Below are 18,380 nucleotides of genomic sequence, written 5' to 3'. Positions count from 1 at the left end.
TTGTAATGCTTTCTGCATTTTGCTTTAATGTAGATCAAGATGATTGTCTTAGCGCCCCCTGCCAGAATGGAGGCGTTTGCCAGGACCAAGTCAACAGTTACCTCTGTAGCTGCGCTCCTGGTTTTACTGGAACAAACTGCGACCAAGGTAACATTTCAAAAAGCATGATTTAATGAGTGTGGTGACGATGTGATAGTGGAATAAATGCTTGAATTAATGCGAATGCAGAAAATAACTGTATAAATGATTTGTCGCTCGCACCATGAAGTAAATCAATCAAAGTGTTAGCGTCTGAAAACAAAAATGCGCATTCAAATATGCATAGATTATAATTTTTTGCTGAAGGATGCACGTTTATGACGGCCCCTTGGCTCGTTCCGCTTAACCGGTGGTAGCCACTAAACTTGGTTGGTCTGTACATAACCTCGGTCCATAATTCATTTCTATTCATGTTTTATCTGTTGGTCTGAAATGCATGTTGCATTATAGCGCTCTGCCTTCTGGACGAAAAGGTTTATTTGTTTGTCCTGTGTACGTTGTGGGCCCCCTTTGCATATTAAAGAATGCACACTCTTCAGAAAACCGATATGAATCTCCTCCCAATGTACTGCTGAATTCACCACCATAAGGATCCCACCGGAAATAAGTCTTCCAAATTCTGTGGGTTATCCTTGGTGTGTGACTAACTCAAATGTGACCAACCTTAGATGTTAACGCATAACTACTTTTGAGTGAGTGGTTTGCTGTTTGATTAGAATAGGAAAAAAAATAATGAATTGTTTTCTTACGCTACAGACTATAATGAATGCTCCAGCTTCCCGTGCCAAAATGGTGGCGTCTGTACCGATGCGATTAATGGGTTCTTTTGCACCTGCCAGCCAGGATATAGCGGCACACGATGCGGTGAAGGTAAAAATGAACAAATATATTGTAATGGATGCTTCCAGAGTGTCGAAATGACTTAACAACTGACTGAGCATAATAGGGTGCCAATTCCAAATTGAATGATCAAAGGCGCTGAGCGTTATTACCCCTGGTCACCTGGTAACATACAAACAATGGCAAACCAGCACAAAGTGGAACATTCTCTGCTCCAGGGGAGTATACCAAGTGTCATGCACTTGTACTTAGTGCTCAAAACTAGTACATTCAATGCCACAACATCCTACCTGGTACCAATTAATATTCCTGAATAGAAAGAGATAAATGTAGATAAAGTGCCTTGCCCAAGGGCACAAGCGACCTGCACAGCGAGAGTTTCGAACCCCTGATCTCAAGGTTGGGAAATCAAGCCATAACCAATGTGCCAACCACTCCTACTATTCAAAGTACATATTCCAATTTCCATAAAATTTTCCAATTACAGATATAGATGAGTGTGCCAACCAGCCATGTCGTAATGGGGCTTTTTGTATTCAGAGTATTAACGACTACAGTTGTGTATGCGTCAATGGATGGAATGGCGAAAACTGTGAAAATGGTACAGTAGAGCTACATTAGTTTATTTCAGACTGGATTTTATCATCATATTTTTTCTATTAGTACTACGATAGATTTGATTATATTATTAATTAATTTAGTTCCTCCTCATAGAATCCAAATGGCACTATAAGAAGTTCTCAAAATATGATCTCTTCATGAAAACTTTCAAACCAATCAGAGCTTAGGAAGCAAACCAATGCTTTTGATGCAGATATAAATTTGCCAAGTGGAAAAGAGGCTTTACTTTGATGAACCGACTGTTGCCAAGTGACTGTTGCCAAGTGACTGTTGCCAAGTGTCCTTAATAGTAGAATTTACCTTTGAAAAATAAATTGAGTCAACAGTCCTAGTACTTTGTGTAATTGTTATGCATTATGTGATCATGCGAGTCGAAAAGCCGAGCGGTTAAGGCGAGAGCGTCGCAAGGTACAGTCATAAAATTATGCTTATGTGCACTTTGAAGAACCCAGTACATCTTTTGAGATGAGTAGGTGGTTACTCCTGTGTACTTGTTCATACAGCCCCTGTTGTGGACAGACAAGAATAGCTGGTACTGGTTAACAGGTAGCTTAGACATGTAGACACCCTTAGGGAAGAAGCAAGTTAGTGTATGAACTAATACACACCTCAAGCACTTTGACACTTCAATATAAAGCGCTATATAAACCCAACTACAGTACGTTACATTATCTTTTCTTAGAATGCCTGAGATACTTAAGTGTAGTGATTGAAAGCTCATGGGTTATTGGGCTCAAGTTTGTAACTACAAATATATATAATTTATTACTACCTAGATACACAGATCTTCTCAATTTTTACAATATTAATTATGATATAGTTTTTGAAAATATTAAAGAGTTCGTTTTATACTCTGTAGACATTAATGAATGTGCAAGCAATCCGTGTCAGAATGGTGGTGCGTGTGTCAATGGTGCGAACATGTTCACCTGTAGTTGTGTTACTGGATTTTCTGGAACCCTCTGTGAATCAGGTATGTAAAGTATCATCACATTGTGTCTTTGGTTTTTCAGAAATACACATTGAAAGATGATGATCATATTGATAGATGATGATAATATTGATGGAAGATGATCATATTGATAGATGATGATATTATTGATAGAAGATGATCATATTGAAAGATGATGATCATATTGATAAATGATGATAATATTGATGGAAGGTGATCATTGTTGATAGATGATGATCATTGTTGATAGAAGATAATCATATTGATAGATGATGATCATGTTGATAAATGATGATCATATTGATAGACAATGATCATATTGATATCATATTGAAATCTAAAGATCATATTTATGATAATTATATTTTTGAAGACGATAATCATATTCATATTTGATAATTTATTGAAAAGTGGTAATACAGTATAGAAAATGATATGAAAATGATATGAAATATCATAAAATAATGATTATATATGAAAAGATGACAATGATATTCATAGATAAAGATCAATTTTTTAAAATAATGATCATACTAAAAGTTGATGCTGGTTTTGAAAAATAATGATCGCTTTGATCATTGAAATATGATAATCATATCAAAAAATGGTAAATATATGGAATCAATGTCTTACTGAATCTTCCATACATTTTTAAGCACGACAGCACTAATGTTAATCATTCCAATTACTGGTAACTGATTTGTATTTTATACATTAGATGTAAATGACTGTAACCCGAATCCATGCCAGAACAGTGGTGTCTGTTTTGATGAGACTAATAGTTATCGATGCCAATGTCCCGTTGGGTTTACAGGCACCCATTGTGAACTGAGTAAGTACTGTATGACAATTTTCTGTAAATTGTCTATGTAAACAAATCTTGTGAAAATTCCTCTCAAAAGCAATATTACTTTGTTGTTAAAATGTATGTTATAAAAACAAGTCTACATTGTATCTTATCAACATTATGTGACAAATAATGTGATTTGCCCATATATGGCCATTAGTGGCGGATCCAGGAATTTTAAATAGAGGAGCCCAAAGAGGGACTTTTACAGGTGGAGGGTGTAAACTACCTCAGCCCCACCATGGGTGGGGCTGAGGTAAGAAATTTTATGATTATGGCACCTCTAGGTGGCAGGAAATGGCACTCTTAGTCTCAAAATTTGCATAGAATTTTCTTTTTTTCTCAAAATTTTTTTAAATGGGCCCCCCCCCCTTGAATCCATCTATGGCTATGATGATGTCATATGACACCCATATATGGGTATTTGTCTTGAAAGTGTGAAAAAAAGCTTCAGTGTACATTTTAATGCATAATTTTCTAAATGATTTATTAATAGCTCTTGGATGTAATCAAGAATACCAAATACCAAGTTGCGATAAGGTCACCATTACATCCCCGAATTATCCCGCCCCCTACGCCAACAACGCAAACTGTCTTTGGACTTTCACTGCAACGTCCAACACTCAGATCCGTGTCGTTTTTTCAACATTTGATGTTGAGGACGAACATGATTTTGTGAAAGTTGGAAACACAGTCACACCATTATCAACAAACGAGATTGTTACGTTAAGCGGGGACACGGTTCCACCGTCGTTTGTAAGCAGTGGCAACCAGCTGTGGATGACGTTTGTGACGGATTCCAATAAAGTGGAGAATGGTTTCTATGTTGAGATACAGGATACATGCTATGGTAATTGAATCAATCTTTATTTTTAAGATATATCATTGGCGAATTCCGGTATTTTGGGGTGGCCAGCATGCCCAGGGAAGAGATAAGGGGAAAAGTGTGAAGCTTGTTTTTCCGTAGGAAAATTTATTCCTGTGAATCGAAAGTGTTGGTTGATGCGCATGAGTATTCGCATTTCCATCGGAGTTTTTCACTTCAGTGAAATCAGTAGTTCGAACTAGTTTCTACTTTATTGCGAAGTGAGAAAGTGTGCAACTAATCAGAGCTCAGGGAGCGAACCAACGCTTTTGATTCGTGTGAATAAATCCGCTTAGTGGAAAACAGGCTTTAGAGTGTCCTTATATGGTCGTAATGTGATGTCATCATGACCATATTTAGGCATGTTTACATTTTTGTCCAAATAGAAATTAGGAGTCTGGAGAGGGCTTTTTGTGTACTGTTTTGTTGCTCTAAACAAATATTCAAAATTTCACAAATGCCTAGTTCAAAGTATATCTGAGAGCAGCTTAGCTCAGCCGGCTAAACTATTGGTAGCCACTGTTTGTGCACTGAACCGTGGGGATTTCTAGGTCCCCGGTTTTATTCCCATTGATGCTCTCCTTGTGTTCCAACTAGAGGGCTGAAATGCAAGCTATGAAAGCGCACCGTATTTCGGATGAGATGTTTAAGCCGTTAGGGGTGCGTGCATTATAGCTTGTATGCACGTTAAAGAACGCAGTACACTATTCGGAAAAGAGTAGGGGTTGTCTCCCGGTGTACTGCCCAATCAGCACAAGGAGGACCCCCACTGGAAATAAGTATTCTTTAGACTTTCGTGGGTTATCCTTGGTGTGTTTACCGAATAAATCCATCCATCCATCCATCCAAAATTGGAATGTGAACTGTGTCGATTTGTTTTTGAATTTCAGTGGAGAATCCCTGCAGTAACATGCCATGCTTGAATGGTGGTACGTGCCTCACCCTGACCCCAACGACCTTTTCATGTACCTGTGTCACTGGCTATTCTGGAGAATTCTGCCAAATTGGTAATTGGATCATTCTTGAATTTTGTTAATATTTCATTGATTATATAACTTGTTTCCCATATCATATCATCTTAATCTTCATCGTATCATTATTATCATCACTATCCTCATCACAATCAGCAACTTCCTTTTTATCATCATAGTCGTCATCACCATTATTATCTTCTCATTAGCATCATCTTTATCATGTCATCTTTTAATTATACATTACAGCACTTATATAGTGCTTTCAGGAAGATTAGTATCTCAAAGCGTGGACTAGCTCATACAGTAACGTTCTTCAATTACCACCATCAACTTTATTCATATTTATTTTTTTCACCATCAAGTTTATGTTGTCGTCATGATATTTTCTTGTCATCATATTAGCCTTGTCCATGTGTTATCATTCTTGATATTTTTTATCATCATCAATGTCATCAATATCATCATCATGTCATCTAACATAGCCATCATATTTATATTACCATTCTTAATTTTGTATCATCCTAATGTCGTCATTCTAATTTTGTCATTATGATCTGCTCATTGTCATACTTGTGCTCTTCTTTTCTTCATTGAAAATCAACATAATTGTCACCATTATCTTCATTATTATTATCACCACCACTAACATCTTCATCATCATCATCAACATCTTTATCATCACCATCATCATCATGTTCATCACCATCATCTTCATCATAATCATTATTACATTCCTTGTCATCATAACAATCATTCTTATTCTTCTTTTTTCTTCATTGAAAAAAATAAGTCAGTTAAATATATCTACTCCTAAATATTATCTTACTCATTATTATCATGAATAATAATTTCATTTTTTATTGCTAATATTGGAATCACTAGATCATCTTATTAGTTGCCTAATAAATTTGTGGTGGTATTTCATTCCATAGCTTGTGTAGCTGCACTCCTTAACATCATAATAATTAATAAAAATGTTTTTTTTTCTGCATAATCATAAATAATAATTTCTTTTTTTTTATTACTGTGTTATTGTAATCATTAGATCATTTAATTAGTTGCTTACATCCTTGCTTGTTCATATCATTGTTTTCATAGCACCATTACCATGCGCCTCTGCTCCATGTCAGAACGGTGGGCAGTGCACAGACAGTGGTGGCTCACTGCTCTGTTCTTGTCCAATAGGATTCAGTGGTTCTTTCTGTGAATCCACATGTAAGTTTTTTTCTGCTCATTTCTTTCCTATTGATCATCTTACTATGCTTAGCAACACTAACATATACACTGTTGAGAATGTGTGTAATAAGATTCTTACATTATATTGGTCCCTGCTTTAAATTCCACACTGTTTTTCTACTGAAGGACTAAAATACAAGTTTCGGTATCGCACCATTTTTTCAAATTTTCAAATTTTTCAAAATCAAAATCAGTTTCTTCATTGCTTTCAATTTTTTTTCAGCTGAAGGGCTAAAATGCAAGTTTCAGTAGTGCAGCATCTTTCAGAATTTTTTATCACACCTATATATGGGCATGAAGATGTCGTATCACAATCCAAATATGGGCAAATCACAAGGCCTCTTGTTAAAGCCTGGTTTTCATAAAATTACTACATGTTACAGCCAACAGATTTTGGCTACGTTGCTTGGTTTATCACAGGGACAGCTATGCACATGTAGCAATTGCAGTATCACTGTAGCGATAGTTGAGCAATTTTATGCAAACCAGGCGTAATCTAATTTACATTAGTGCAACCTTTCGATGTCATGCATTTTATATTCAATCTTATAACAATAATAATTGTTTAATAAATTCATTTATGGTTCTTTAATCCTATTTATTTATTAAACTCGTACATCAGTAAAGATTTTTTTTTTCAATGACTCGAGTTTTACATGCCAGCCTTGTAATTAATCAGCAGTTTTTTTATGATGTGATCGTGAGAGAACTACAGAGATACATCACCTTCAAAGAGTGTCTCTACTGTAAGGATATTTTTGGGAAGAATAAAATTTATTTGTTTAATTGTCGATTTTTATATTAATACTGTATAATCTTTTGTTAGCTTCTCCATGTGATGATAATCCATGCCTAAATGGTGGATTTTGCCAAGTATCTGGAAATTCCTACATATGCTCTTGTTCTGGAGATTTTACTGGAGATAACTGCGAGATACCAGGTAAGCTGGCTTCATAAGAACACTTTTATTGTATTTAACAGTTGAACATTTTGGATAATTTATTCAACTAAAATAATATATAAAAATAATAAATGATTATAATAAAATAAAATATATGTAAATTTATTACAAATTTTTAGTAATTTAAGAAATACCTTTATACATATTGGTCACATACATTGTATAAAATTTTTTAAATATTATATATAATTATTTGCCTAACCAGCTTCAAAATTTATTTAAAGCTGACATCTATCTACAATATTTATAAGAAGAATACTGTGTAATAGAAGAGATTGAAAAAAAGTTGTGGTGATATTATGACAAAGAATATTATGATTGTAATAATAGTAATGGTGATGATTAATGTAATACAATAGTTGGGTTAATGATGATTGAGACTTCCCATCCCAGAGCCAGCATACTATCGGTAAATGTTCAGTAATTAGCATAAGAATATGACGGTATTGTATACTTTAGTACAGAGAAGCAGTAATAGACGAATCCAAGAGAACTTTTTTGAACGTCGCCCTCTATTGTTGCCGCAAATACTGGGTTGGCACTTCCGAAGTTGGAAGATCTAATGTTGTGTTGTGTTTATCAACGCAGTACAGTAGTCGTTGAGAAATACGGTTTTCTTCGCCAGTACCAGCTGCATGATGCCGTCCGTTTATAATGCACCACACCGCATTGAAATTAGGAGTAGGGGACTCCCCAGTAATGGCGTCGACAAAAGAGGGCGCCATTCTTTTTGGATTCGTCTATACTTTTATTCATAGCTTTTGAAATAATAATTAATTACATCAAAATGATGGTAGAAATGTTTGTTGTGTGTTTTGTTTTTCAACATTAAAATGCTTATAATGTGGAGAATACGAAAATTTAAAAAAAGTCAATTTTATTGTGTTGTTTACTGAAGCTGGTTTTGGCATGGGGAAGCCCCAATTATGATGGTTATAATGTAATGTAGTGATCACAATAACAACAATATTATAAACATGATAATTATGATTGTGGGGATAAGAATGATGATAATGAAATATAATGATAGTAGTGGTAAAATGTTGATGATGGAATGATAGAGATTATGATAGTAGTGATAGTCATTGTAATAATGTCAATGATTATGATAGTGGAGATGATGATGATGATTATGATTATTATTGTGATAATAATAATGAAAGAAAAATCCTACTTTTCTAATACCGTCCCGATTCAGTGTCAGCATGCGATAGCTCACCGTGCCCTTCCACTCACCGTTGTGTAGCATCGGGCAACACTTATATCTGCCTTTGCAATACTGGGATTGGAACTGACTGCCTTTCAGGTAGAAACCCTGTAGGCTTCAGTCAGTTGTTGTCAGTGGCTTCAGATTGTAAAATGTTTAACTGTACATAGCTAGCTGTCCAGTGAAATATACTAATACTACAAACCTCACTAAAGGTCTGTCCACACTATCATATTTTATGTGACAAATCATCACACAAATTTGTCACATAAAATGTACAGTGTGGACAAAGTTTTATAATTTGGTAGCTTATAGAAAGCTGTTGGTGATTGTCATATGTTTTGAATATTGGAACATACAATATATTTCCATAGCATTAAATAATTTAAATGGGCCATATACATTTTTTTTTAATGAGACATACCAACAAACGTTGTGATTGTCACAAAAATTTTTATCAATGAAAAACAGAGATCAATATCATTTTTAATGAAAAAGACAATTAGCTTTTTGTTTTTTTAAGGCATGTTATATGCATGGGCCCAACTGTCTAACATCCTTTCTGAAGGATGAGGGATCAAGAATAAATAATTGCATGGGGGGTTTTGAACTTTGTCCTTTTCGCATTGTCATCAATTTAAAATTTACCCATTAACATTGATATTCATTATCATAAGTTATAGCTAAGATGTGCATAATATTGTGGCTTAAGACTTGCTTTATTATTGTCTGTTCAATGCTGTTGTGTTTATTGTCTTTACTCCAGCTGTTGCTGTGTGTGATAGTGCACCCTGTTTGAATGGGGGGACATGCACGCTTTCCGGAACAGCATTTATGTGTCAGTGTACCACAGGGTACTCTGGGACTACGTGTAGCATACAAGGTCTGTTGTGAATGAATGTTGTGTGCATGTTTCTACATGTGTTTGCATTTCTCTATTGTATTCACTGTGTTTGAGACCTTATCTAGCTTAGATTGACATTACTAGGCTTTTATATAGGCCTATGTTTCACTTCACTTTTCTCCATCATATTTCACCCAAATAATCATTTAAACTTGCATTCCATATCAATTTCATCCAACTATAAATTGCCTCTAATGTTTTCAGTTGTCTTTAAATTCATTTTTCTCATTTAGCCATTTACTTTTATAGTAATTCAATACCAAATAGAGTTCGCCCTTTTTTTAAACTATATTTTCAGAGGATGAACCTTGAAGCGAATGTGAGCTTATAAAGGAGTCCTAAATACATTAAAACAATGAAAACTAAGTCTCCATCATTTTGAGGACTTTAGAGAATGACGTTATTCAATAATTGTGAGAATACATCCTAACAGGATGGGATTTAAACCCAGGACCCTTAGATTGGAATACGACTTAGCTATTTTTTAAAAACCATATTTTTAGAGGGTAACCAAAATTCCAGAAGAAAGCATCAAAGAAAGTCTGAACAATACAGTACAAATTTGTCAATTTCCTTCTGCTGTCTGACCAGCTTTAAATACTTAGTTGCCAAGTTGTTTGTGAATGGTTGCCTTACATAATGTTAATGCTATAAAATGTTAGTGGAAATAGCAGTAACAAAATTAACTGATAACAAAAATGAAAATGTTAATTTAACGCAATTCAGTTCTTGTTCTTATTGTTTCCACTGTGTTTTGTTTGGTGGTGATAGAATTTGTGTAAAACCAGGGCGGCGATGAAGACGTTTCTACCAGGACCCTGTAGCGATAAATAATAGCTAAAAATAGCTCTTAAAAAGGCTAATAAATTACTTCTTAAATTATTAATGCCTTTGTTCAGTTTTATCTAATTCATATATGCTTGTGTTGATGCATGTCTTATGTTCTTTGTATTTACATTCATATTTCATGTTGTCTGTAATTGCATGTGTGCTTTTCTGTCTTTCTGCATGTACTGCATCTGAATGGTATTTGAGGTTGGATTATCAAAGCTATAGTCGTAGGCCAGCTTTTTGCTATAAATACTAATGTAGTGGTAGACTTGAATTATTTGTAATTTATAATTTTCATTTTTTCTTTCACTAACTCTGATGTATAATTCATTTTAGTAATAACGTTATTTCAAAAGTTAACAGTGTTTACTAATCATTGACAAGTCATTTTTGGATTTGTGACCATCAGGGGTGGTGCCAGTCTGGCCAGGGGCCCAGGGCCCCTGTAGTAAAAAACTCCCCTCCCCTGTCAACACGGTCGGGGAAATTATATGTATTTTCCACATATTAGTAAACTCTCTATAAAATTGATTAAATAAGCCTTTTAAACCTCAAAGTTGTCATATTTTTTCGGGACTTCGCTTCTTCCACATTTTATACACTTTGAGTGACACCCTACTACGCCTACTTTGCTCTCCCATCGGACAAATCTTGGCGCCACCCCTGTGTCCATTCCTACATGTAACATCTTGTTTATCAAAATCCTCATCAAGTGTCATCATTGTCTTCATTAGCTTTTCTCACTTTAAGGCCAAATAAAATAAATTGTTTGTTTGCCCTTCTTTTTTTAAAATTGATAAATAGGGGGGAGCGGGGGAGCGGGGGGTGGAAAAAGTTTTTATTTATTTATTCTTTTTTTCAAATGCTCATCAGATGGAATAAAAATAACCTACAGAGGCATAGAATAGCAATATCTTACATCAGACAACAACTTTAGACTAATTTGTAGGGCATCTGGCAAAAAATAAACATAAATTCACTCACATAAGAAAAAAAAAACTTTTTAAAATTTTTTTGTTTTTCTGCCCTATTTTTTTTAGTGAGTTAGGGGTGGGTGGAGGAGGACAAACAAACAATTTTTCTTTTTTTGGCCTAATTACCGCCAGAGTTCTTTGTTATCAAAGTCAAGTTATCATCATCATCATCATCATCATCGGTGTCTTAATCATACCATCATTACAATCATCCATTATCGTCATAATCATTATCACATCAGTCCCGTCTTAATAGTCATATGTGGCAAAGACAAGCCAAACCAGTCACTCCTTGCTAAAAATTGATGAGTTATTAATATAGGGTTAACTGTAAAATGAAAGTTATAAAATGGTAAAAGAATCATTTAAATCTGATGCTTCGTTGTTACGTTACAGGAGTTTAAACACACTGTTGCTTTAAGCCTGTTTTCCACTAGGCGAGTTTATTCGTGCGAATCGAAAGCGTCAGTTCATGCAGCATGTGCATATTCATTTCTATCGGAGGTTTTCATATCAGCGAAATCAGTAGTTCGAACAGTCTCCACTTTTTGCGAGCAAAAAAATGTGCAAATAATCAAAGCTCAGGTAGTGAACCAACGCTTTTGATTTGTGCGATCAAATTCGCCTAGTGGAAAACAGGATTAAAGAACAATATTTGAGAAATCAGCAGTCAAAGTTTATGATTTTGTGGAATTCTCAGGCAGAGACCATCACCAAAATTTGTTATAAAAAATATTAAAAATGGGAAAAAATATAGATAGATATTAAAAGGTTAGTTTTATCATTCAATAAAATAGGTTTCAAAAATGTTGATATTTTAACATGTTTTTGCCATTATCTCAGAAAGTCAATTTGCGAGGAGTGACTGGTTGGGCTTGTCTTCGCCACTTATCATTTATTGTTATTGTTTAATTCACATCATATCAAATTTATTATCATCATTTATCATTGTTTGCATCAGCTTGATCACATTGTCATCATTATCATTATCCTAAATATAATCAAAATATTTTCATTGACATTAACATCATTGTGATTGTCATAATGGTCATCGACAGCATTGTCATCTACATCATGGCGTATTGTCATCATCATCTTCAGTTATCATATTTACATTATTTATATCATAAACATGCATCAGTCACCTATAAAGCTTGGTTTACTTTAAAATCGATACACACTCGCTACAATGTTTCCAGTGCAATTGTTGTACTGCGTACAGTAGCAGTCTCCGACACAATTGGGAAGACTCCTTGGTTCGACCAACCAATCAGTATCCTTGAAAGTTGTCAGTGATAGCATGCAGCGATTGTATGGAAACCAGTCTTAACCCATGTCATCATATATCATTCAAATAATTTTTTAATTTTCAATCTTACTTTAACATTTATTTTTGTTTATTTATAGCTGATTTGTGTAATCCTGACCCTTGCCAAAATGGAGGTTACTGTAATGATAATGGAGATGACACGTACTCCTGCACATGCCCAGCTGCCTACAGTGGCAAAAATTGTGAGACCTTTGGTAAGTATACAATTAAACCTGTCTGTCTTTTTGTAGTAGGATTACACAAATACTAAATGAATGGAACATCCAAGAATTTAGTGGAGTGGACGAGGTGATTAAAGTTTGGGTTGGAAAAATCAAAACTGATTTTCAAGATCATGAAAAATGCTAAAAATGGTCTTGAAACTTCTCTCAAGTATAAAAAAAAGATAAGAAATAGCCTATCTCACCCGTGAATGGCTTGCATGTATTATTCAGTATTCAGGCCAGGTACAAGGTGGAGGTATACCATTGGGTGATTACTCTAGGTTCAAATCAATATCAATACCTTTATTATGGAATAGCAACATACAAAAGCCTAATGTTGACTGCCAGACCTTTTTTTATAGGTTTTGTCCAACGTGCCAAAACAAGTATAACAAACATACTTTTTGGACCTTTTACCTAGTCATATATCATCAAAATAGAATCATTTAATTAATTGACAGGAAAATATTAGGGTGGAGTAAACTCGTCACCGGTAGTGGAACAGTACTTTTTATTGCCTTTGTCAAGTACGAGTTTTCACCTTTTGCTTTTTGCATGGGCTGGTATATGTTCAGAGGGGCGCCCCCGCTAGTGCAGTTGAGTGTACTGCAGTATAACACAACGAACATACATACATTATTTGCAAGTTATCTAGGTGTATCTTCCCTGAACTATCAGCCATTACGTCTGTGGTTCTACAATGTATAAAAATAATTAAGTAATGAACGCTAGAATGTTACACCAGTTTTGAGTATAGTATAGTATAGTTGCCATTAGCGCTCTCAACAACACCCTTAGGGACGGGTATGATTGTGGCACCACCTCTAGATGACCCGCAAATCTCAGATTTAAATTTTAATATAATTTTTTCCGGCCCCCCTCTCCCCCCTCCCCTACCACACACATTTGAATCCACCAATTCGTATTTAGGTACTACCCTGTTATAAATGTACCTCCATTTCAGGATGCACTGGCAACCCTTGTATGAACGGAGGAACTTGTAGCGATGCAGGTGGTGTCATTACGTGTTCTTGTGCAAGTGGCTGGGCCGGAGACTTTTGTTCAGATGACGTTAATGAGTGCCTGACTTCGCCTTGTTTAAATGGAGGCATCTGCTCGAATCAAGATGGTAGCTACCTTTGTGATTGCAGTAATATTCCATATGATGGTGTCAACTGCGAAATTGGTAAAATTTATATTTTTTATTTCTTTGTATCTGTTATTTTTTATTCTTTCTTTGAAGTATTTTACATTTTTAAATTTTTAATTGCTTTTTCCTTACCTTTCTTATCAATGTGGGAAATTTTTCTTTTTAAATTCTCATAATGGAGCCTTCAGAAATGGTCACATGTTTAGAAGTTAATAGATTTTAATTGTTTTGATTTTAAACTATCTGAATGTTAATTTACTTTTCTTTTTGTCATTCTTGAATTTTAAATTTATTTATTTAGCATTCAGAAATACCCTGGTGGTGTTCTATTAGATGGACAAAAAAAATTGATTTGCTCTGCGAAAAATGATCTTAAATTAAATAAACTAAAAAAAAATCTTTGAATAAAATACAAAACAAAAAAAAGCTATTCCAATATTTTAACTATATATATATATGTATATGTGTGTGTATATATATGTATATATTTCTTTATATATATGTGTATATATATATATATATTTATATATATATATGTTTATAGCTGATCTGACATTTTATATTAGTATATTTCTATTTTCAATATTGTAATTTTATTGTTTATGCATTGAATCTGCATGATTGGTTTCTTCCACTTTTTTTTTAATGTGTTGTATTTCTAGGCTTATGTACACTGCAACCTTGCCAAAACATGGGCACATGCTACTCTTCTGCCTCAGGTAACTCCTACCTTTGCGAGTGTATCACTGGTTATTCTGGTACAAATTGTGAGGTTCCTCCAGGTGCGAATTCATTATTTTTTGGTGTTAATTTGCTTTTTTTTAATTTACAATGATAATTGTGTGCTCTGTATTTGCTATTGATTATTGTAATTGTGTGCTGTGTATTTGTTAATCACTGTATATACTCGCGTATAAGATGACCCCAGAGTTTGAGAACATTTTTGGACGATTTTTGTGTGTCGGTGCATATAAGACGAATCTGTCTCATGGTCATTTATTTTTTTTCTGTTTTTTTTATTGTCTTAGCTGGCTTAAAATGAAGCCAATTGAGAGGCTAACCTCATAATACAATTTTACGAGTTTTTAAATGTTCATCAAAATTTATTTTCCCCGTATTTAAATTTTTATTCATTTATACTAACATTAGTAGCTTCATTACAGTAGTAAATTCGTGTGTTACCGACGATCCGCACAAAAGACGAACATGATTTAAAAAAATCATTTGTATGTTGTGCGTTTTTCAATTGTAATTTGATATTTTAAGCCTTGTCTTATACGCGAGTATATACGGTAATGTAGTTGTAGTAGGAGCTGTTGTTATGGTTCTTTTTGGAACTTTTGGTAATTTGAATTGTTGTGATGATGACAGTAAATTTATTAAGCTGTAAAGTTGTAATTAAGTTACCACCATTAATTTTATTAACAGTAATTGTATTCAGCTACAATAAATGTAAAAATTTAATGTTTCTATAAGCAGTTTCATTGTTAGCCTGTATGATATGACCTTTGACATTATCGTAATGGTAATCAGAATGTCTTGGGTGCAAATCTTATTGGGATCATTTTTTTTTTACTATAGTAGATTTTATTACCACCTGTAATTTTTACCATGAAGGTGTTTCTTTATACCAAAGTAATTATCATATGACATGTCATTATTCATTACCAGTGGTGTATCTGGATAGGGTGTGGCCTCCCCCCCCCCCCAAAAAAAAAATTTTAGACAAGTTTCTTTTGGCATTTGTTTAAATTATTGGTAAAAGTAACGATTCTTGCAAAACTTTCTAATAATAAATTTGAATTTAATGTTACGATTATTATCATCTATCTACTTGAGGTGACTTTTTATGCAGTTTAAGAAAGCGCAAGCGAAGTTAATTGTGTTGTTATGGATCGACGTCACTATAACAACACGACTTCGCTCACGCTTTTGAAAACTGCATAAACATTCACGCCTAGTGGTTAAATTTAAATTTATTATTGAAAGTTATTGAAGAATCGTTATCTTAAACTTTATTTTAAACAAATGCCAAAAGAAAGTTTTCTAAACTGGTACGTCACTTAGGCCCTCCAACATGGCGTCAGAGGCCTCACTTTTTTCTGTACTGATGAGCAATCCAGCTATTATAGTAGAGATCAGTGGTTTTTATGGTGGTGTTTTGTCTACCTTAGCAACAATATCCAAGAGGGCGGGGCTTAGCAGAAATTTGATTGTCATCAGTGACGGTACTCTCCCACAAAGTTTTTTTTTGATGGTATTCATTTTTAGTACGTATCATAAAAGTTATAGTGTTTATTATAGTAGGGAGCTTTTGATTTCACGACGATGGTAGGACGTACAACATAGAAATGACGTCACTAAAAGTTATCTGCACATGCAAGAATTGTAAGTTCCTCTCATCGCGTGGATTTTATGACGCAATTTGCCAAAATCTATGCATGCAAAAAACGTAGGACGCCTGGTACAGTAGGAAGATCACGCATGAGTGATTCCGTTCTAGCGTCGCGTCGTCGCGCAAATTAAAAGCTCTCTAATGATGCAATGATAGACATTGAGTTTTTGATATCAGAATTTGTCTTTAACCGTTAGGATGCACTGAAAATCCTTGTTTGAATGGTGGCACGTGCACCTCCAATGAAGTCTGTAATTGTACTCCAGCCTGGCAAGGCGCTACATGTGCCGAGGATGTCAATGAATGCATCGATAAACCTTGTCTCAATGATGGAGTCTGTAGCAACACTATTGGGGCGTATGAATGCAGCTGCAGTGCTGAATACCAAGGGCAGAATTGCGGACAAGGTATTACAATACGATATGATAGCAAAACCATACAATATTGCAACGGTCGTCCAAGTTATTATCTAAAGTGGTGATGATGTCGGAAATGGTGTTGATGGAAGCTGGTATATTAATGGTGTTGAGGATGATATTATGTGAATTATTAATGATGAATCATAAGGATTATTGATTTATGGTGATGAAGTTGATGGTGACCAATTGTTGAGCTCAGTTGGCTAAACTGGTAGTAAGCACTATGTATGCGCTGAATTGAGAGATCTCTTGCTCACCTGTTTAGTAATTCCCATCACTGCTCTCCTAGTATTTGAGCTGGAGGGCTGAAATACAAGTTACAACAGCCCACCACTAGGAAAAGTTGTTTTTTTTTTTTTTTTTTTTTTTTGTTTTTTTAATTTTTTAATACCAATGTGTTTATGCCTAAAGAGTAGAAAATACACACGAATACAACAGAGACCATTTTTAATTCTGTTGAATTGCAAAACGCTGTCACATTGCCTACCAACCAGCAAGACCTATTCCAGCCTTTTTAGCTCATTAAAAATATAAAAAATACAAATTAAAAAAAATAAAGTGCCGAACCTCAATTCTGTACATTTTGGGTCGGTTGGGCTTTGCCAACACCATGTTTTTTTTATTTAGACTTCGAGATAAGAAGGTTCTATAGAATGATGATATCCCGATTGACTTAAAATAGCAAAATAATGGATGCTCTAAAAACAAATGTGGCAAAGACAAGCCAAACCAGTCACTCGTCGCAAAAATCGATTTTGAGTTATTAATACAGTGTAAAAGAGTAAAATAATAGCTATAAAATGGTAAAAAAATCATTCAAATCGGACATTTCCTTATGAAGTTACAAGCATTTAACCACACAGCTGGTTAAAGAACAATATATGAGAAATTAGCCGTCAAAGTTTATGATTTCAGGCATTTCTCATGCAGAAACTATCTTTAAATCCTTAAAAAGTATTGTTTTAACATTGAAAATGGGGAAAATAAACAGCATAGCATGATATAAAGGTTAGTTTAGTGCAATAAAATAGATTTTTTAAAATTTGACATTCCAGCATGTTTTGGCCATTTTCTCTGAAACACGATTTGCGACGAGTGACTGGTTTGGCTTGTCTTTGCCACAGACATTGCAGTATTCTTCATTAGTATAAATGATTACAAAATTTGTAACATTTGTGCTGGATGATTATTAGAAATGTTCTCTTTTATAGCTGCAAGTACGAGTAACAGTACTCTTGATGATACTGACATCATCATCATTGTCGGAGCCATTCTTGGATTTATTGTCCTGCTAGTGGTAGCAGTAACCCTCTATTATTGCCTCTCACCAAAGTAAGCATGACTGCCTATGTTGTTCATATTGTCATCATTATTATCATTAATATTATTGTAATGTGTTACACGTACGTACCCTATTTGTGTTCATGTTTCTGCAAATGACAATTCAATAAGTGACACCTCATGTCAGCATTCATAAACTATATAGTTAAAGTATAGCAGGATAATATATTAATACAACATTGATATAAACACTTTCTGAATAACAGCAACTTTAGCTGTTTAAATTCAAATAGATGTCATTAAAGGCATATGACATTAACAACTGAATCTGATAGACAAAATGACAGTTTT

General features: G+C 34.4%; 1 protein-coding gene across 7 annotated transcripts in view; it reads left to right on the top strand.

The window, feature by feature from the left end:
- LOC117106031 (fibropellin-1-like) overlaps nt 1-18,380 on the top strand; it is a 58,419-nt gene that overhangs the window by 32,057 nt on the left and 7,982 nt on the right. For 3 of the 7 annotated variants that reach the window (XM_033247399.1, XM_033247392.1, XM_033247365.1), the window contains 15 exons: nt 34-147; nt 796-909; nt 1,367-1,480; nt 2,360-2,473; nt 3,171-3,284; nt 3,796-4,149; nt 5,055-5,171; nt 6,237-6,353; nt 7,201-7,314; nt 9,309-9,425; nt 12,659-12,775; nt 13,749-13,970; nt 14,597-14,716; nt 16,527-16,736; nt 17,960-18,080. In XM_033247399.1, coding sequence (XP_033103290.1) covers nt 34-147; nt 796-909; nt 1,367-1,480; nt 2,360-2,473; nt 3,171-3,284; nt 3,796-4,149; nt 5,055-5,171; nt 6,237-6,353; nt 7,201-7,314; nt 9,309-9,425; nt 12,659-12,775; nt 13,749-13,970; nt 14,597-14,716; nt 16,527-16,736; nt 17,960-18,080 — 2,179 coding nt within the window. Of the gene's footprint in view, nt 1-33; nt 148-795; nt 910-1,366; nt 1,481-2,359; nt 2,474-3,170; nt 3,285-3,795; nt 4,150-5,054; nt 5,172-6,236; nt 6,354-7,200; nt 7,315-8,533; nt 8,728-9,308; nt 9,426-12,658; nt 12,776-13,748; nt 13,971-14,596; nt 14,717-16,526; nt 16,737-17,959; nt 18,081-18,380 lie in introns of those variants that run through there. The other 4 variants (XM_033247374.1, XM_033247383.1, XM_033247393.1 and 1 more) reach the window with 4 other exon arrangements.

This window comes from Anneissia japonica, unplaced genomic scaffold (assembly GCF_011630105.1).
Source record: "Anneissia japonica isolate Jap-2015-1 unplaced genomic scaffold, ASM1163010v1 scaffold287832_len156248_cov139, whole genome shotgun sequence".
NCBI classification, from domain to species: domain Eukaryota; kingdom Metazoa; phylum Echinodermata; class Crinoidea; order Comatulida; family Comatulidae; genus Anneissia; species Anneissia japonica.
The sequence above is the reverse complement of the archived record's forward strand: the minus strand, read 5'-3'. Positions and strand labels throughout refer to the sequence as shown.